The sequence below is a fragment of the Neoarius graeffei genome, chromosome 10, assembly GCF_027579695.1.
Source record: "Neoarius graeffei isolate fNeoGra1 chromosome 10, fNeoGra1.pri, whole genome shotgun sequence".
Lineage (NCBI taxonomy): Eukaryota > Metazoa > Chordata > Actinopteri > Siluriformes > Ariidae > Neoarius > Neoarius graeffei.
In genome coordinates this window covers 79,722,152-79,744,380 of record NC_083578.1, presented here as the reverse complement: position 1 = coordinate 79,744,380, position 22,229 = coordinate 79,722,152, and the positions used below count along the sequence as shown (strand labels likewise).

The following is a 22,229-nucleotide window of genomic DNA, read 5'->3' as shown; positions in this document are numbered from 1 at the left end:
TCACCACTACTTTTAACAACACTCTGTAAACGTTTGGGAACTGAGGAGACCAATTGCTGTAGTTTTAAAAGAGAAATGTTGTCCCATTCTTGCCTGATATACAATTTCAGTTGCTCAACGGTTCGAGGTCTCCTTTGTCATATTTTACGCTTCATAATGCACCAAATGTTTTAAATGGAAGACAGGTCTGGACTGCAGGCAGGCCAGTTTAGCACCCGGACTCTTTTACTCCAGAGCCATGCAGTAAAACTCCGGGTGCAGAAAGCGGTTTGGCATTGTTCTTGCTGAAAGAACGAAGATCTTCCCTGAAAAAGATTTTGTCTAGATGGCAGCATATTACTCTGAAACGTGTATATGTCATTCAGCATTAATGATGCCTTCCCAGATATACAAGCTACCCATGTCATGTGCACTAATGCACCTTCATACCGTCACAGATGCTGGCTTTTGAACTGAGTACTGATAACAAGCCGGATGGTCCCTCTCCTCTTTAGCCTGGAGGACATGGTGTCCATGATTTCTAAAAATAATTTCTACTTTTGATTGGTCAGACCTCAGGACAATTTTCCACTTTGCCTCAGTCCATCATAAAAGAGCTCGGGCCCAGAGGAGGTGGCAGTGTTCCTGGATATTGTTTATATCTGGTTTTAATTTGCATTTGTGGCTGCAGTAATGAACTGTTTTCACAGATGATGGTTTTCTGAAGTGTTCCTGAGCCCATACAGTGATTCCCACTACAGGCATGTGTCTGCTTTTAATGCAGTGTTGCCTGAGGGCCTGAAGATCACAGGCATCCAATGTCAGTTTTCAGCCTTGTCTCTTGCATACAGAGATTTCTCCAGATTCTCTGAATCTTTTAATTATATTATGTACCATTGATGATGTGAGCCCCAAATTCTTTGCAATTTTATATTGAGGAATGTTATTCTTAAATTGTTGCACTGTGAACCCCTCCCCATCTTTACTTCTGAGAGACTCTCTGGGATGCTCTTTTTATACCCAGTCATGTTACTGACTTGTTACCAATTAACCAAATTAGGTTTTTTTGTTTTTTTGTTTTTTTGTTTGTTTGTTTGTTTGTTTTACTATTACACAACTTTTTCAGTCTTTTGTTGCCCCGTCCCAACTTTTCTGAAACGTGTTGCTGACATCAAATTGAAAATGAGCATATGTTTTTTTTTAAAACAATAACATTTCCCAGTTTCTACATTTGATATGTTGTCTTTGTACTATTTTCAATGAAATAGGTTTCCATGATTTGAAAATCTTCACATTCTGTTTTTATGTTTTACATAGTGTCCCAACTTTTTTGGAATTGGGGTTGTACTATAAAGTCAAACTGTATGAGCATTACAGGTACTGAGGTACAAGTTTACAGTATCCAGCTGAGACTATCCTGAGAAGAAACGGTATTCAATGCAGAATAAAGTCAGTCACAAGTGCAGATGCCCCAAGCAGATGTAGAGCATCAGGATGAATCAGGCAGGTCTGGAGGATGAAAGGAGCCCCACTAGTAGCCACGTGTCATGATCAGGCGCTGGCATCATATAGGAGTACACATACAGGCCATCATAAGTGGTTTGTGCACAATGGAAGAATTTGAGACATACATCCTCTCTTGGCCTCTCTCTCTATGCCTCTCAGTCCTCTCTGAGTGTGTGATCTTATGCTCAGTTAGACAAGTGCACTGTTTCAAAAATGCAGCACCTTTTAGCTCCCTGCTAAGGATGTTAGCGTCTTTTTGTAACACCGAGACCAGCATAATTAACTAAGAAACTGGTATAATTACAGCTGGGGGAAATTGGTTTTTATTGGCTTTCGCTGCTGTGTTCATGCTTCATTAGTGGAAGGCTATTAAGGCCTGTTGCTCATGCAGTCTCTGTTTTATAGCACACACACACACACACACACACACACACACACACACACACACACACACACACACACACACACACACACACACAATTGTTCTGCAGTGCTCCAACAAGGAGAAAACTCATTCTGTCTATGCAATCTGTCCGTCTGTTCAGCTGCCTGTGTCTGCTCATCCATCCATCTATCTATTCATCCATTTTTTCCATCATTTTCTGTGTATTATAATTTTTAGGTAAGAGCTTAGCAGGTGGTGCCAAGGGACAGATGGCAGGCTGGGTCTCAGGATTTAGGGGGACAGAAATCTCAGCTGTAGGGGGCTTTCAGATGAGAAAGAGGGAGAAAGATGGCTCATGTGCTGCATTTAAGCAGCCACTGGGAAGCAAGGAAACACTGAGCACTCGTGTGTCAGCACAGTGATGAGTCACATCCCTCTATGGCCTCCTGAGATCTTATCCGTGTTCCTCGGAAACGCTTATTGCTCTGGCAGTGTATCAGTGGGTGGCTCGCTCTCCTCTCTGGAGCTTTTGTACTGCTGTTCTTGCATCCCTGAATGCATGTTGGGACGTTTTTGTTTGCCTGCCCTATATACAGTAAGCACCGAACTGGGTGAATTCTTTAAACAGAGACATTTCTGCCACCTACAAGCAGTTAACGATGCCAGAGGCTTGTGGCTTCCCATGAGGCAGCCTGGATGGTGCTCAGGCTGATGGTATAGCTGTATAAACATCTCACCTACAATGCAAAATCTCATCTCATCTCATTATCTCTAGCCGCTTTATCCTTCTACAGGGTCGCAGGCAAGCTGGAGCCCATCCCAGCTGACTACGGGCGAAAGGCGGGGTACACCCTGGACAAGTCGCCAGGTCATCGTAGGGCTACAATGCAAAATTAACTAATTAAATCTTTTGCTACATATAAAAATAGGCACCATGTCGGTTTAATGATACGTTTAAACTTTTTTTTTAAAAATCCTGTACCCACCTCTCCCACAAAACCTATGGTTATGACCACTTACTATGATCCTGCCCGCTCCCGTGGTTATTTGTTGGTACCTCCTACAATATTTTCTAATCAACTCGGTTTGTTAATTTCCCCCAAATACGTAGAGGATATTATATGGTGACATGCAGTGTTGGGCACGTTACTTTCAAAAAGTAATTAGTTATAGTTACTAGTTACTTTTCCCAAAAAGTAACTGAGTTAGTAACGGAGTTACTTTGTCATAAAAGTAACTAATTACCAGGGAAAGTAATTATTCCGTTACATTTTGTTCCCCCCCCCCCCAAAAAAAAATAATCAAATTCAATTAGTGTAATCATAATAAAAGTGAATGTTAAATGTGTTTAATGACTGAAATGGACACTTAACAGAACCAGTTAGTAACATTATCTACACTATATTAATATTTTTGTGGGACAATGTGAGATAAGACATCTATCAAATGTAATATATTTTTGCAGTTATTAAAATTATGTTACTAATTACTGGCCACTGACGAGGACAAACGCTTTGTTCCTCGACATAATGTGCATTGCACGTAAACACTCTTGCCTTTTATTTCAAGTAATGAAAAGTAATGGCTGTATTTCCAGTGTGAAAGCGCAGTGTTGGGCTGACCGCTCGCCATCGCTGGCTCTTCCGATTGAAAGCGTGCGCAGTAGTGCAGTAGGCGTGGCCTACCTACATATGTTGTCCAAATCTACTCTGATTGGCTTACTGTGCCGTTGTCTCGTGTCTCCCCGCCCCACACTAAAGCAGAGTAAAGAAAGGCTGAACGAGCAGCGTGCCAGATGAGAACAGCTTTAATAAAGTAACGCATAGTATTTTATTGTAAGTAACGGGAACGGCGTTATAACGATGTAAAAAGTAATTAGTTAGATTACTCGTTACTAAAAAAAGTAACGCCGTTAGTAACGCCGTTTATTCTAACGCCGTTATTCCCATCACTGGTGACATGAAGACTAGGGATGTCCCGATCAGGTTTTTTTGCCCTCCGATCCGATACCGATCATTTGATTTTGAGTATCTGCCGATACCGAGTCCCGATCCGATACTTCTTATAATCCATAAAAAATAAAGACGAGGAAAGAAACGGATCCAGGATGTTCCTCATTTTTTATTTAACACCTTATTTTAACATCCAACAACTCCGTTAGCAAACAGAGCACTTACGTGAGGCAGTTTGAACAATAAATAACAAATTTAAAAAAATAACCTTTAAAATAGGGCGGCACGGTGGTGTAGTGGTTAGCGCTGTCGCCTCACAGCAAGAAGGTCCTGGGTTCGAGCCCCGGGGCCGGCGAGGGCCTTTCTGTGTGGAGTTTGCATGTTGTCCGCGTGGGTTTCCTCCGGGTGCTCCGGTTTCCCCCACAGTCCAAAGACATGCAGGTTAGGTTAACTGGTGACTCTAAATTGACCGTAGGTGTGAATGTGAGTGTGAATGGTTGTCTGTGTCTATGTGTCAGCCCTGTGATGACCTGGCGACTTGTCCAGGGTGTACCCCGCCTTTCGCCCGTAGTCAGCTGGGATAGGCTCCAGCTTGCCTGCGACCCTGTAGAAGGATAAAGCGGCTAGAGATAATGAGATGAGATGAGATGAGACCTTTAAAATACCTGGCAGGAATGTAAACAAATAAAAAAAAATAAAGTGCCACAGTGCCGGTAATTTGCTTTTAAGAACGCATCTCACAGTGGTGTACAGTAATTTCAATTAAGGAAATGAACATTTTTCTTGATGAAAACAAGCATTTCTACCCTTTCAGGTTTGAGCCCGTTTCTTTTGTCATCCAACGAAAAAAAAAAAGATCTCATTCTTTGCTTTCCGCTTCGAACTGCTTCCGTGTTCAACTTTGCCGGCAACAGGCAGCCAATAACCAATAGCGTCTCCGCTACAAAGTGATGTCATGCCGCACGCGTTGATGTTGCTGTGTTGAGACAAGAGGTCTGGTCTCACTCTGTGCCAACGCATAGCAATTGATGTGTTAAAAATGAGAATATATTATATAGATATATATCCGATCTCTGATCGGAAGGCAATGCCCGATTCCGATCGAGTCTGAAACCATGTGATCGGGCCCGATTTCCGATCACGTGATCGGATCGGGACATCCCTAATGAAGACATGACGTTTGTCTTTGAGTGGTGAATGTATATATCACGAGTGAGCGAAGCGAAACTTCATAATTTCGCACCACCGTGTAACGTTCTTTATATTATATGGACACATCAACAAAAAAAAATGCAAGTTAATCAAAAGAATTTTAATTTTGAACTGGTTCGCCATTTTGACAAAACACGCCCAGTCAGTGGGAAAACACTGGGAGTGACATCATCGGAGTGAAATATCAGGAATTTTTTTTAGGAATTTGGAGAGAAATTTTAAAGTCATATTTATAGACGTTTACAATCTTTGCTGATAAAGTGAGCTAGCCAAATCAATTCATAAAATGCTCTTACCACTGCCCTAACTAGCCAGCTAGTAAGCAAACGCAACCTGACAGATTTTCTGAGATTATTTTAATTCAATATGAATGTTTATAATAGCCTTTGCTGTGGCTAGCCAACAAGGTAACATAAAATGACTTGACAGGATTCAGAAATGATTTTTACGTAAAAATCATAATCTTCACTGATAAAGCTAGTCAGAACTAGAAGAAGCTAACCCAACAGAAGTTCTGAGAGGATTTTAAGTCATATGCATAGGTGTTTGCAATCTTTGCTGCTAAACATAGTCAGCTAGTTATCATAAGCTACCCTGATTTCTGAGAGGACTTTTATTAGGAGGTATAAAAAAAAAATGTTCACTGGTAAACAGTCAGCTTGGCTAAACATGAGCTAACCTGACAGAATTTCTGAGAGGACTTTTAACTTGTAATAAACTTTAATCTTTGTGACGAAACATCCAGCTAGTTATCATAAGCTACCCAGATTTCTGAGAGGGCCTTTTTTTTTAAACTCCTAATAAATGTTCACTGGTAAACAATCGGCTAGGCTAAACATGAGCTAACCTGACAGAATTTCTGAGAGGACTTTTAACTCCTAATAAATTTTAATCTTTGCTACTAAACATATCCAGCTAGTTATCATAAGCTACCCTGATTTCTGAGAAGACTTTTTTAACTCCGAATAAATGTTCACTGGTAAACAATCGGCTAGGCTAAACATGAGCTAACCTGACAGTTTTAACTCGTTATAAATGTTATTCTTTTTTTCGCAGTGCGGTTTCCATCAAATCCTGTGCTCTGATTGGCTGGCGAGCAGGTCCGTATCCTATGATACGGATCCCAGTTACGGACCTCTGGCGACTCGCTCGTTCACAACAACAAACAACATAGTAGCATTTTTTGTCAACATTTATCTTTTTTTTATAAGATCTATTTATAAGATTATCAGAAATCTTATAAATGTTTGCCAGCATTTCTCAGGAAAATAGCATTAATTTTACAGCATGGATAGCGATAACGACAGTGTTCACAGCGAAAGCGAGTTTTACTACCCTGAGTAAGAAGAAATAAAAGAAAACATTTCAGGAGAAAGCTGAAAACCTCTAACTTGTTAATGCCGAGCAAAACCATGGCTGAATCCTGAACGACTCAATTTTGTATAAATAGGGGACTACATAGGCGGCAAAATGTAGTTTTTTTCCTGCCATGGAAGTGCACTTGTATACCGAGGAGGAAGCAATTTGCATTACAGCCGTGAATGAGGATTCAAAATGGCGGCTCACCTCGGCTCAGTTTTCCCTTTCGGGCGCTCTCGTTTTCTGTTAGAATTTGGTAAAGAAAAATAAATATATTATTTACCAGGCGGCACGGTGGTGTAGTGGTTAGCGCTGTCACCTCACAGCAAGAAGGTCCGAGTTCGAGCCCCGTGGCCGGCAAGGGCCTTTCTGTGCGGAGTTTGCATGTTCTCCCCGTGTCCGCGTGGGTTTCCTCCGGGTGCTCCGGTTTCCCCCACAGTCCAAAGACATGCAGGTTAGGTTAACTGGTGACTCTAAATTGACCGTAGGTGTGAATGTGAGTGTGAATGGTTGTCTGTGTCTATGTGTCAGCCCTGTGATGACCTGGCAACTTGTCCAGGGTGTACCCCGCCTTTCGCCCGTAGTCAGCTGGGATAGGCTCCAGCTTGCCTGCGACCCTGTAGAACAGGATAAAGCGGCTAGAGATAATGAGATGAGATGAGAGATTATTTACCAGCTTAAGGTTGGTCCGTATGGTGAAATACCGTGACCTCGGCCTTAAATACTGACCTCGGCCCAGAGGGCCTCGGTCAGTACTTTCAAGACCTCGGTCACGGTATTTCACAATACGGACCTCCTAGCTGGTAAATAACATATATATCTTTGCTGGTAAATATAGTGAGCTAGCTAGCATAATACACCCTGAAATGATTAAAGGATATTTCAGTCATATTCATAAATGTTTTCGATGTTCACAGATAAATCTAGCTTAGCTGACGTGAGCTAACCTGGTATATGATATTTCTGCTATATAACAGATGTGATATTTGTTTGTTTCTTGCCTTAATTGCTAAATATAGCTCGATGACTGAAATAATTTGGCTGGCTATTTGAGAAGCGTGTGCCGTTGTGTTCACAGACAGACCCTGCTTGGTTTTTCTCTCATCCCTGTTATTCATGGACATCTATTTTTATCATCATAAAAACCAACACTTGACAGTGCAAACACATACTCGATCATTTGGCAAGTGTGTTAAGAAATCCTTTCAACAGCAAATATAAAGTTCCGTATGTAAGAAATACAAATGTGTCTGTCACTACAAACGTAAGATAAACAAAATGCCGTGACAAACACAAGTGGTAGTTGCTGCTGAGTCCCAACAACATGCTGCACATATATATATATATATATATATATATATATATATATATATATATATATATATATATATATATATATATAAAAATGTTGAGCATTTATATATATTCCAGCCAAACAGATTTGCATGTTTTAAAGGTAAATTAGGTCCAAAGCATCCAGAAATATCCACTGCTGTCTATACTGGCTTTAAACCGCTGATCTGCACTCCCGGGGTGGCCTAGATGGAGATGTATTTTGGTCATAAGCATATTCAAGCTATTTTCTGTACAATGAGCTAATTTGGTTGATTGAATATTTACATCATCTCTGAAAAAGACCTAAATACAGGAAAATGTAGACTGCTGAGACTCTGCTTGGGGATTATAATTTTAGAGCTACAGTGTGTTTAAAGCAGAAGATGGAAGATAATTGTGTCTCTTTGGTCATAAATATCCTGTTTGAAATGCAGGAAGAAGCAGTAAGAGTGTATTTTGTGTGGGCAGGTGTCCAGGGAAGCTCATGCTAACTGTCTGAAATGGCAGAGACACTACCATCTGTCTTCATTTGGCCATGGTTTCCCCAGTGTTGCAATGCTTTGGATTCAGTTGGAGCTCAGCAGAAATGACGTTTGTGCTGATGGAGTTTGGGGTGGAGGAGATTAAGGTTGGAGGTCTCTGGCCTGCACACTCTCTCTCTCTCTCTCTCTCTCTCCCCATTTCTCTCTGTTTTCAGAATAAAATGAAGCAGCAAGACACCAAGATGCGTTCTCCAGACACAAATTAGAATTTAAAAATGATATCCAGTGGAGAGCAGACTCTAACTGTGTAGATTCCTCCAAGGCTAAGCTTATTTTATGCCAAGTTTTCCATGAATGGCCCCTACAAACCCAGTCTTGAATGAAAACAAATTACTGAATGTACTTTGAATGACACTGCCCAAGATTTCATACTTTCTAAAGCAGTGGTATTTAAACCATACTTAGAGAGCGATGCTTAGGCCTATTTTATATACTTATAAGCAAATTTGTGCATACATTTCCTCAGTTTATTTAGGAAGTTTACATTTATCAAAAAGCTAAATATACAATTATTTCTGCATATATCCCCAAAAGCAGATTGCTTAACTGAGACTCCAAGGGGGTTTCAGAAACCTTCTGAAGTGAACTTCTGCAAGCCTGGACCACTCCTAGCTGTTTGCATCCCGTCTGTTCATCAAACAAAGGAGGACAGGGTAGTGAATACATAGTAGTAGTAGTAGTAGTCGTAGTAGATGAAAATGCTTACCCTATACATAACTCCTGGCTGAACAGATCGTAAGGGCATATGTGTTTCCCAGATTGTGAGCATTCCTTGCCCTGACCTTTGGAAAGCTGCAGATGGAGCATTAAAAACAGGCTTAGAAATGACACACTATATCTCTCAATTCTGGTTTCTGGCCACTTCTTGCAGCTTCTAAGTCTTGGTCCATACTGCAACTCAAAGGCCATGTTTACATTACATGACAGGCATTTAGCAGACGCTGCTTATCCAGAGCAACGTACAACAAGTTCAACAATTTTTACCTAATCTGCATGTCTTTGAAGTGGGGGGGAAACCTACACAGACATGGGGAGAACATGCAAACTCTACACAGAAAGGCCCCCATCAGCCATGAGGTTCAAACCAGGAACCTTCTTGCTGTGAGGCAACAGTGCTAACCGCTGCACCACTATGCCATGCGGCCTTGATTCCACATTTAATGTTTTCTTTAACAGCTGGGACCTCTGGATTTTCCTACTTAGAAATGTCTCCTTCCAATGCATATACTATTCACAAGCCCAACTGTTTGAGGTCATTAAAAATGGACGCTCACAATAAGCCAATGCCTGATTAGCTTCTGTGTGGATAACGAGCTCCCAAACAGCTTTGAAAAGGACCCAAAAGTGTTGTTTGGTTAATGATTCATTCATTTTAAAAGCCAATGTAGGATGTTGGTTTTGGTGATTCAGCATTAATATGGTTGAAAAAAACAAGGAGCCCTCAGTTTGATCAAAAGGCCTCCACAGAGGAACCATGCAACTAGAATCATTCACAAATAGAAAGTTATGGAACTTGGTAGCATTTTGCACCTTTTACAATTTCATACGTATGTTATGGCACTTTGAAATTAAAATAATTTTTACAACATTTGGCATGGGCGGCACGGTGGTGTAGTGGTTAGCGCTGTCGCCTCACAGCAAGAAGGTCCAAGTTTGAGCCCCGTGGCCGGCGAGGGCCTTTCTGTGCGGAGTTTGCATGTTCTCCCCATGTCTGCGTGGGTTTCCTCCAGGTGCTCCGGTTTTCCCCACAGTCCAAAGACATGCAGGTTAGGTTAACTGGTGACTCTAAATTGACCGTAGGTGTGAATGTGAGTGTGAATGGTTGTCTGTGTCTATGTGTCAGCCCTGTGATGACCTGGCAACTTGTCCAGGGTGTACCCCGCCTTTCACCCATAGTCAGCTGGGATAGGCTCCAGCTTGCCTGCGACCCTGTAGAACAGGATAAAACAGCTAGAGATAATGAGATGAGATGAGAACATTTGGCATATACCCTTATATTTTACCTCATTTATACAACTAAGCAGCTGAGGGTTCAAGGCCTTGCTCAAGGTCCCAGCAATAGCAGCTTGGCAGTGCTGGGATTTGAAAACACAATCTTCTACTTAGTGGTCCAACAGCTTAACCAATGAGCTACCAAGGATTCGCAACGCTTTTTAATTGAGAAACTTTCTGAGTGAGAATTACTCAAATTAGATTTTCCATAGTTCCCACTTGGTCAGGAATGCAGTGTAAGCCTAGGCCAAATTACACTGCCAGAATCGATAGTGGTCCCTTAGTTAGTTTTTCTGCATCAGGGATGGGGTTTTCTGCATTACAGTACACCTGATTCTGCTCAGGGGCTTGATAATGAGGTGATGAATTTGAGAATCAGGTGGCTGGGTAGGAATAAACTTATCAGTGCAGGTGTGTGGCCTGGCAATTCTCTGTATCCTGGTCTCTAAAGTAAAACCATGGTGTTAAATTCTCTCCACTCGAACATAAATTCTTATAACTCTGATTTTAATTTGACAGCATTAATTTTATTGTGGTTTCAGCAAAAAGTCAAAGTCCCTCCCATGCCAGGACCTGGTATTCCCAGGCAGTCTCCCATCCCAGTACTAACCAGGCCCTTAAGTCACATTGGGTGGCGCCAATCTCTGTTTCTATAACCCTTGGTTTCTCATCTATTATATAGCTAGGGATACAGCAGGGGGCCACAAGAGTTTGATTCCTTACTCACATCTGTATTGCAGCGTGCCTCAGTAGATGGCAGTAAGTACCATTTTTATACCCCCTGCAAACAAAGTTTGGGGGGGGTGGTATATAGGAATCAACCTGTCCGTCTGTCCGTCCATCTGTCCATGTGGCTTGTAAGTGCAACTCCTCCTAAATGGTTGGATGGATTTTGATGAAACTTTACGCAGTTGTAGTATACCACCTGAAGATGTGCATGAAGGAAAATAGTCCCGGTCCGATGTTTCAAAGGGGAGATAATTCAGCTAATTCCTTTACATATGGCAATATATGATGACAGGCTCGTAAGTGGGGGGTACTCTATAGTGAATTTACTCACATTTCTAGTCTATGATGGTCTTTGGTGTGACCCAACTGTAAGTAGAACTCACAATCTCCTGGTCAAGAGGCAGACACACTAACCACTGGGTCAGCTCATGGTGGTTTCAGCCAAACCTACTACTTCATTCATGGCCAAAAAGACCTCTTTACCACACAGAACCTCTTCATGGTCTAAACATAGCCATGTCTCTGAATTCCTGAAATAAAAGACGAAACCCAACACAACAACCTCTTAACATGTTGTTATTGGAAAGTATTTGACTTTGGGTTGGTCCTTCAGTGGCCGCCTGCAAATCACACCACCATGTTGTTGACTACTTTCTTATAACAGCATGCCCCGTTGTGGTGTTCTCCTCTTCTACCAGCATTTTTACAAATTTATTAAAGAACGACATGTTTATAGTACTGTATCACTTACTATAATGGATATAAAATGTTGGGACCTCAAAAACATTTCTTTTTTTTCTGTCTCTCAAAGTGGATATGGCAAAAAACCAATTAGTTTGTCATGTTACCAAGAAACTGCCAAGAAAGTCCTCCATCCTGAAGACTTTCAGATATTAAAAAGCTTAAGGTTAGTTTATCTCTGATTGATTGTGACAATGAAATGAAAAAACTCCTTCCAAAAATGGTAAATAAACATCTCTTCACTGAAAACTTCTCAACAATTACTCAAAATTGTGAACATTAGGTTAGGTTGAGTGTCTGTGATACAAGTCCCTATGATAGCTCTAACTGTAGAATGAGTAATGTAAACTAATAAGCAAATGAATATAGACCTGTGATTTGCTTTGCAGCCAAAGTACTATTGTAAGTAGTGTTGGAGTCAAGACCACCTAAAGTGAGTCATGACCAAGACCAGAGTGTTTCGAGAACAAGACTTTGTGGGGTTGAGACCAAGGCAGTGCAAGATCGAGTCAAGCTCAAGACCAGACCAGTGGGTGTGAAGGAGGATGGGAAGGGATGACGGCTGTTAACAGTAACAAACATTTCAAATTAGCAACAAGTGATATTATTGGTTGCATTTGAAGCAGTAAGTTTTACATCCAACCACAATAATGATGTTAACAAATAAATCAGACAATGCACAGGCGATATACGCTACGTTCACACTGCAAGGCTTAATGCTCAATTCCGATTTTTTTGTGAAATCCGATTTTTTTGTGAGGTCGTTCACATTAACAAATATATGTGACTTGTATGTGATCCTCAGTATGAACGAAAAGCGACTTAAAAGTGTTCCGCATGCGCACTGCAGGATACGACGACGTCACACGCAGTGAGCATGGCCAGTGTTTACGGAAGTAAAACCGCCCGGTTGCGGTATGACCCATCCAATCTAGCTTGAATAGCTGCATCCCCCCAAATGGAAATCAGCTCCCTAACCTCTGCGTCCTTCCATTGAGAAGATTCAGAACCTTCACAGCCCGAAGCGTCCCTCGCATTGATGTCATGCGCAGGGGCACAGATACGTTTTTTGAACTGGGGGGGACAAAGCTGCCAGCAAACCAACCCCAACCCCGATATGCCTGTCAAACTTCTTGTGGGTTACCATAGCATCCAAGCTCGAGCTCGCAACCTGTGCAGTCTGCGCAGCTCAACCAACTGAATATCAGTCTTTGTTTTGTTTTATGTGAATTGTTGCAACTATGTATACACTGCCGTGCACCTCAATAAACCGAATCGTAATTAGTCTTTTGATTTTTCCGTGAGGTTTGCCTTATGCAAAGAAAGACAGCATAGACGTTTTTTCCTCCCTATAAGTGGGGGGGACCGAACGAAGTGAATTGAAATCTGGGTGGGACGAATCCCACCTGTCCCACCCTCTATCTGCGCCCGTGATTATGCGCCATGTTGTTGTAACTTTTTTTGAGAGACCCGCCGCCTACTTCAGCGCAGAATAGTGACGTTTGTGGCTTGTTGATGACGTGTAAGTCGGATGAATGCGACCTGGCGGTTCAGACTGAAGTCGCATATGAAAAGAGCGGATAGGAATCGGAATTAGGACCACATATCCAAACGGCCTGGGTCGGATTTGAAAAAATCGGATCTGTGTCGTTCATATTGTCAATAAAAGATCGGATACAGGTCACATATGGGCGAAAAGATCGGATTTGAGTCACTTCAGCCTGCAGTGTGAACGTAGCCTTAGTGAAATCCTCAAAGCTATGGTCTTGACCGGTCTTGAAATAAAATCACGAGTCCTCTACATCCGAGACTGAGACAAGACCAAGTAAAAATGTGGTCGATTCCCAGAAGAGACCAAGACCTTCAAAAAGTGGTCTTGAAACAGGTCTCGAGACCAAGACCAATCTTAAGTACTACAACACTAGTCATAAGCATCCTGTTATAGACAATTATGATGCTCTGACCAATCGGAATTGAGTGCAGTAGTATAAATGCTGTTAAGTAACATTGGCTTGTTTTGCTTTGCTTTGTTTTATTCCATTACGAAGCAGTTCTATTTGTCCTTTTTTGTTTACTGTCCCTCCGAGACAAGGTTGTTTATTTGAAGCTGGCTGCATCTGAGAGCTCTTCTTTCCCGTGGGTCTGCTGAGCTTGGCCTGCTCCTACAGCTTTGATCTGCGTTGGTTTCAAAACATGCTGCTTCATTTCAGCTTCCCTGCTTACTAAACAAAACAAAAGTGTACGTGACAGCGAGATCACACTCATAATGATGACAACCATGGATGAAAGGGCGTGCAGTGTTTGAGATCAGTAGACTGCTTGTAAAGCTCTTTTTGAAAAGCATACAAACGTCTCCTCTGCATATGTTCAGAGCAGATTTGTGATGACTTGTTAAATCTTTGTGCTCATCATGTAGCTCATGAATGCCTTGGAAAACTGTTGACAGTGGAGAGCTGCGCTTTGGAGTGGCCTGGTAAACAACATTTTATAACCCTACAAAAGATTCTCAATGGTCTTTTGCAGCCTTTCATATTATTTTATCTTGCTGTTAGAGTTTAAATGTCAGGATTACATGATTTCTAGAACTGAGGATGTCTTTAAAAAAAAAAGAGCTGTGAAAAAGAGCCTAAATGCATGATCATTTGAAACCATGGAGAGGGAATTGATGTAAGGACTGAACTGTGAAATTTGGAATAAGGTGGGACAAAGGGAAATCAGGACCAGAGGCTGTATATAACTTGTATTTGTTTTTTAATGAAAAGGAAATGATTACACGGTGCAATATGGAGAAAAAAGAAGTACAGGGCTCACCTGAGAAACTCATAAGCAGTCATTCATGACTTGCTTGTTTCTCTGGGGTATAAATATGAAGTGCCATAGAGGACAACTCCCTTAAGTCATTCATCAGCATGGGGAAGATGTAGTAGAGCAGATTACCCAAACAATCGTTCATTTGATGATACAAGCATGAAATTTGGCAGAAATATTTATTGTATGTTAGATTTTAAGAAAAAAGTGCTGGCCACCTGAAATTTCAACATGGCGGCCATTTTCCAAGATGGCCACCATGTGATGCCTAATTCTGAAAAATGTCAACATACTGTTGTATAAATGCAGTTATTATTGAGATCGTGTGGGTTTCTTTGCCATGATATTACTGACTCTAATGAGGGAACATTACTGGCCTCCCAGGAATCCAGTATGGTGGCCATTTTCCAATATGGCTGCCAAATAACTGCCTAATATGTAATACATTCTAAGTTCTGCAGTATTACCACGTTTGTCCTTGTAACTCGATTGGTATGGCTATTTATAGTCTTTTGTTCATATAAATACTGAATAGGCAGATATGCTGGGTATTTTAACCCATTATTAACCATGTCCAAAGTCGAGATCTGTAAACACAATTGAAGTTTTAGCGTCCATTCTCCATCTGCTATTGTTTAACGTACCTACCATGAGCAAGGTGAATGCTTGTCATGTTATAAATCGGATATCATGGATATGGTCACTGTTATCCAGACAAGCGTGGTTCTTATAAGATGATGCAGGGCCAAAAATCAGCTGAAAGATCAGTTTATTTAATACTTTGATTTTTGAGGTTTTGTCGGTGTTTGAAGAACATGCACAAAAATCAATTTATAACATGCCAAGAACCAACTAATGCTTAGGTGAGTACGGTGAGTTCGCTCAGTGTTCTAGTGTTCCTGTAGATGCTTGACATGGACGTTTCTCTTCTGTCCCTGATGTACTAGGGGTAACTGTCCTTTTCTGTGCTCTTATCAGTTTCGTATTATTAAACAAAAGTCGGCAGCTGTTGTGATATCTTGCTTTGTTTCGTATCAATGTGGCTTCTATGCATTCTCCTTCATCTAGCCGTGCTGGATTAAACGCTATTGGCATATCATTAAGGGCATGAAACAGTGGCACATTGTGTGCTATTTTACTATATCCAGCATAGTCCTGATTCCTCTGGAAAGAGCTAAGAGGTGAAATTAGTGTTTCATCCCCTTTGTCCACTTGACAAAGGCAACATTTACTCCAGTCAGTGTGCTGTCTTGTTTTGGCATCCATGGTAAGAGTCTTTGAAGTGGTGTAGGCCGAGGGTTTATCCTTTTACCACCTTTGTCCACTTTTATGTATGGGATACAGTTAGGTTCATGCTGCTGCCCTACACCTAACCCGATCGTTCATCCAATATCATTTAAATCCCGTGCGATCTGTACACCATCTGGATAACGTTAAAGCCCCTGTCATCCTTGGCTCGGCTCTCCCGCGCTGGCACATCCTGTCCATTCAGGTGCGGCTATCCAATCCTAGGGGCTGACTAGATAGCATTTGGGATACTAAACCTAGAGTTTAGCTGATATTGAACCCCATGCTGAGTTCCACAGCAGTGTCTGTCACCAGTGTGCCCTGGTAGTGAGCGACATACACTCTCTGCTCTGCCCCATTCCCACAGTTTTTCGGCGCTAGAACCCGCCGTTCGCCCCACCGCTATCTGCAAAATCACCCCTGCCTCGGGAAGGCTAGCATGGGACTTGACTGCCAGAGGCTCTGTGGTTCGCAAGCCATTGGGGCATTTTATAGACAAAAAGAGCTCATCCTCTTTGTCACCCTGGCATTAGCAGTCCTTTTTAGGGGCAAAAGTTGGAAATAAATGGACAGAGACGAACGGTTTCTACCGTTTTTGGCTATTTTCAGTGTCCTGGCGACCATCTTGAAAAAATGGTGGCCATATTGGAATTTTTGATGGCCAGCATTTTTTTCTGAAAGAGTGACTTACAGACAACATTCATACCAAATTTCATGCTTGTATCACCAACTGAACGATTCTGGCCAAAAATCACGTTTAGCTGCTCTACTAATGAGAGAAGAAGCAAATAAAATGACACAAATGTTTGTTGATTTTCGTAAGTTAGATCTCATCTCATCTCATTATCTCTAGCCGCTTTATCCTGTTCTACAGGGTCGCAGGCAAGCTGGAGCCTATCCCAGCTGACTACGGGCAAAAGGCGGGGTACACCCTGGACAAGTCGCCAGGTCATCACAGGGCTGACACACAGACATAGACAAGCATTCACACTCACATTCACACCTACGGTCAATTTAGAGTCACCAGTTAACCTAACCTGCATGTCTTTGGACTGTGGGGGAAACCGGAGCACCCGGAGGAAACCCACACGGACACGGGGAGAACATGCAAACTCCACACAGAAAGGCCCTTGCCGGCCACGGGGCTCGAACCCGGACCTTCTTGCTGTGAGGCGACAGCGCTAACCACTACACCACCGTGCCGCCCGTAAGTTAGATAATGTATATGAAAATAACTACATACCTGAAAATGCCCGTATCCACAAAGTCAAAGTCCCTCTCATGCCAGGACCTGGCCTTCCCAAGCAGTCTCCCATCCCAGTACTAACCAGGCCCTTAAGGCACATTGGGCGGCGCCGATCTCCGCTTCTATAGCCCTCCGTCTCTGGACTATTATACAGCTGGGTTACAGTGGGGGGGCCGGTCCTCTTGTAACCACGAGAGTTTGACTCCCCACTCGCATCTGTATTGCAGCGTGCCTTGCCAGACAGAACGAGGTACCATTTTTATGATGGTCTTTGGTATGACTTGACCACAAGTATAACTCGCAATCTCCTGGTCGAGAGGGGGACACGCTAACCACTAGGCCAGCTTGTGGTCCCGTAGCCACAGTTAAGGCAATAATTAAGAGATCCAAAATAACTAGAGCAGTAATGAACCTTCCTGGAAGAAGATGTAAGTTTATTTTGTCCCCAAACATAGGACAAGGAGAATGATTAGATGGTTAGGCCAAATTTCTCTAAGGATCACGGTTGGAGTCAAGTCAAGTTTATTTGTATATCGCTTTTAACAGCCGACATTGTTGTAAAGCAGCTTTACAGAAAATTAAAGACTTTAAACATATGAGCTAATTTTATCCCTAATAAATTAATTTATTTACCCTGAATGAGCAAGCCTGTGGCGATGGTGGCAAGGAAAAACTCCATCAGATGACATGAGGAAGAAACCTTGAGAGGAACCAGGTTCAAAAGGGAACCCATCCTCATCTGGGTGATAACAGATAGCATGATTATAAATAACTTGCTTCTATAACTGTGTCTTATACTGTCACACAGTCCAACTGTGTAACCAGGAAATTCATTATAGTTTTAGCATCAAGTCTATTTTGTTGAAGTTCATTGATGGAGACTTGAGTGCAAGACTGTTCATGACAACTGCAGTCCTAAAGTATATCATGCCAATTGTAGTCCTCAGCCATCATAGCAAAACTGTGTCCCCAGTGCCATCGTCAGAAGAACGATTCTCCAAATCTACAATGTTGCCATCACAAAGCCAACAAACCATCTGAAATACATCTCATCTCATTATCTCTAGTCACTTTATCCTGTTCTATAGGGTCGCAGGCAAGCTGGAGCCTATCCCAGCTGACTACGGGCGAAAGGCGGGGTACACCCTGGACAAGTCGCCAGGTCATCACAGGGCTGACCCTGAAATACATCTCATCTCATCTCATTATCTCTTGCCGCTTTATCCTGTTCTACAGGGTCGCAGGCAAGCTGGAGCCTATCCCAGCTGACTACGGGCGAAAGGTGGGGTACACCCTGGACAAGTCGCCAGGTCATCACAGGGCTGACTCTGAAATACATGCCAGAAGAAAAGATTTTACTTTCATTTAACCATTATGCACATCCAGATGATACTAGAACATCAACTGGAGCCAGGTTCTGATCACATGAGGCTGATATAAAGCATTTTAGCAGCAAACACTCGAGTAGGGTTTGGCATCAAAAAAGAACGATGGTTATACTTCTGTATAGAAGCTAATCTTGAATGTACAGTCCAGTCCAGTGGAGGATCTGTAAAGATGTCAAGCTGCTTTTCTTTCATGGGATTCTTGTTACAATACTATAGATGGCATTGTGGACTCCAGATATCTCCAAATCCACACAAAAATGGTTCACTGACCACAGAATCAAAGTTTTGACTTTGGCTACCATAATCCCCTAAAACATGTGGGGTAAGCTGAAGAACAAGAGTCAACAAAAGAGGTTCAAGGACCTTGGAGGTTTGGAGAGACCCTGTATTTGAAGAGTGGCTCAGATTCCATCCATCCATTATCTATACTGCTTCTCCATCAGGGTCAGGGTTGGAAGCTGGAGCCAATCCCAGTTGATACTGCACAAGAGATAAGATGCACCCTGAGGCAGGTCACCAATCTATCACAGGACCAACACAGATTCTTCACTCTTAATTCTCATCAAGCTTTACAGGAGAAGACAGTGCTGTTATGTTGAGAAAAGAAGACTACACAAAATCTAAATATAGGGGTGTCACTTCTTCTGCACATACTTTTGTTGACTTCAGTTAAAGGTGACATGTCTCATAGTATCGGCATGAGATTAAAATAATTAACCACAGACATTCTTTTGTACTCTTTTGCTCATCTTTACCAAGTGTGGCAATGATTCTGGGCCTGACTATTTAATTGTGATTAAGCCTGTTTGTGGTAATTATTGAAGGGCTGCTGCATAATACGTGATTGTGGGGTGGTCATTGCCATGTGCTATGTTATCCACAATTCTGTTTAACTACCTGCTGATTGCAGCACCAGTGGGATTTAGCCCTTGCAGCTTCCAAAGCTTCAACTGTCATCCTTCTACTTGCTGACCTGCACTTGCTACCTATCGCAGCTCGTATCAGATTTAAGGCATTGGTGCTAGCTTACCAGGCTGTCAAGGGGTTAGGGCCAGCCAGCGTACCTCCAGAGTCTGATTCACCCCTACACGCCAGCCAGATCCCTATGGCCTCCTCCTCTCCACTCCTGCCGAGCCTGCTCAAGACTGCTGTCTGTCCTGGTTCCCCATTGGTGGAATGACCTTCCCTTCCCATTGAGGTCAGAACTGCAGACTCCCTGACCACCTTCAAGTGCAGACTGAAGACTCATCTCTTCAGGCTGCACCTCTCCCCTTCCTACCTTCCCACTGTGTAACTGCGTTTCAGTCTAGACCAACCCAGGCTGTGGACTGTCTAGCCTGGGGTTAGCCATTTGAGTTCTCTAGTTAGTTGTACTTTAGATGGTTGGTTTGGTTCCTTGGCTATTTGGTGATTGTTGGTACTTCAACAAAATATTATACTAGGTATTGTTGTCACTTGTTAAGTTGGCACTAGAACTTTCTTGTCTAGAAGTTCAGCACTTCGTGTACCTGACTTTTGCACTTGTTATACGTCGCCCTGTATAATAGCGTCTGCTAAATGCCATGTAATGTAATGTAACTTTAATCCTAATATAGCCATCAATGCCATTGACCTTGTCATCTAATAGATCAGTAACTAGCAAAGCCAAGTCTCTGCTGTAAGTGTTTCATGGAGCTGCATTGCATTCACTTGCATTCTGGAACTTTGAGTCCAACATCTCCACTACTTCCATGCTGGATTTCTCATTGATATCAAGTTGAACATCAGTGGAAAATCTGAGATTTTTTTTTTTTTTAGAAGCTAACAGCAAAACCTGGCTAGTACCATCCCTTACGCGTAAGATCATTTGCATTTTTTTTCCTCCTATAAAGCACTGACAGTATAACTGCACTAATAACAACTTTGCAAAGGAAATAACAATTAACATATAAGCACCACAATCACAGAATCACAGATCTTTCAAAATAAATATATTTATTCGATCCACATTCGCTGGATATAAGCAATCGTGCGCTCTGATTGGCTACTCTACTACTAGGATATCAGCTCATATACCGTGAGTAGAGAAAAACAAAATGGCAGAGCGTGTTGCTGAACCAACCGAGGATGAAATAAAAACTACTTGAAAACAAAACCCCAAAAAATACAAAAAGAAGTAACAAAATATGAAATAAAAATATTTGATGGTAAGAACGTATCTTTTTTATTTTTCAAGAATTATTATTATTATTATAGCATTTTTCACAAATTGCTGCGGTCATTTCATCGGTTTGTTTACATTCTAAGCAGAAATTATTTTGTCGGACGTTTTGTCTCCCATCTCATCTCATTATCTGTAGCCGCTTTATCCTGTTCTACAGGGTCGTAGGCAAGCTGGAGCCTATCCCAGCTGACTACGGGCGAAAGGCGGGGTACACCCTGGACAAGTCGCCAGGTCATCACAGGGCTGACACATAGACACAGACAACCATTCACACTCACATTCACACCTACGGTCAATTTAGAGTCACCAGTTAACCTAACCTGCATGTCTTTGGACTGTGGGGGAAACCGGAGCACCCGGAGGAAACCCACGCGGACACGGGGAGAACATGCAAACTCCGCACAGAAAGGCCCTCGCCGGCCACGGGGCTCGAACCCGGACCTTCTTGCTGTGAGGCGACAGCGCTAACCACTACACCACTGTGCCGCCCCGGACGTTTTGTATCAAGTTTTTATTTATCGAATTTCAGAAACTAAAATAAAAATGCTCTGTTTCTCAAAATCCAGTGAATGTGGATAGAATCTCGTTGTACGTGGCTTATAGCCGACTCGGCGCTACGCATCTCGTCAGCTATCAGCTCATGTACGACTCGATTTCTTGGAATAACTTAATTATGTTGTTTCAGGTTGGAGGTTTTCTTTACCACCACTGGTTTCATTTTAACAGCAATACAGTATAGCTACCATGCCACTTATATTTCCATATGTCACACACATGTCGTTCTGTCAGAGATGAGAACATGGACAAGGCCTACGAGACTTGACCTTTTGTGGTGTGTGTGTGTGTGTGTGTGTGTGTGTGTGTGTGTGTGTGTGTGTGTGTGTGTGTGTGTGTGTGTGTACACAGCGCGGATAGTGAAAAGCAGGCAGTGGTGTGAGATGACCCCGTGTTCAGAGGGAGAAATCTGCGGCCTCCTGTTCAATCACTCCGGCTGGACCTGCACCAAGGGAGGAGGACGAATAAAAACCATCACGGTAAGACCTTCTGAGATTTCACTGTTGTGATTATGATGTCATGTCACTGAGACATGAAAATGAATTTAGGGACAAAAATACAGTACATGAGCAGAACTAATGGAACTCAACAGATATAGCACAGAACACAAAAAGCATGCAAGAGGAATAAAATGAGAGCAGGAATTAAAACATGACAAAAGGAATTAAAAGTAATATTAAAAGAAATTAGTTGAAAAATAAAAACAGTGTCTCCAGAAAGTATTCCCCCCCCATGATTATTTCTCTTTCTTGTTGTATTGCAACATTAAACTTTGAAGTGATTTTCTCCAAAAAAAATAAAAGTAAATAAGGTATTTAGATGTCATGAGAATTACTGAAATGTAAAAGCTCTTAACTGGATTTTAATTCAAGGCAAAATAAACAGTGTCTACCTGAAGAAAGATGTGTATGTGTACAAGTGAGACTGTGGAAGGAAAGGGACAGCGATTAAGTTCTGATTTTTAGCATAGGATTTATATGAATCAGTTATTTTTTAACATTTTTTTTGAC

General features: G+C 42.1%; 1 protein-coding gene across 1 annotated transcript in view; it reads left to right on the top strand.

Annotated features, from left to right (window-relative positions):
* Positions 1-22,229, top strand: part of tafa5l (TAFA chemokine like family member 5, like) — a 209,855-nt gene that overhangs the window by 97,652 nt on the left and 89,974 nt on the right. Inside the window, exon 3 of the mRNA XM_060930913.1 lies at positions 21,571-21,698. Coding sequence (XP_060786896.1) covers positions 21,571-21,698 — 128 coding nt within the window. The remainder of the gene's footprint in view (positions 1-21,570; positions 21,699-22,229) is intronic.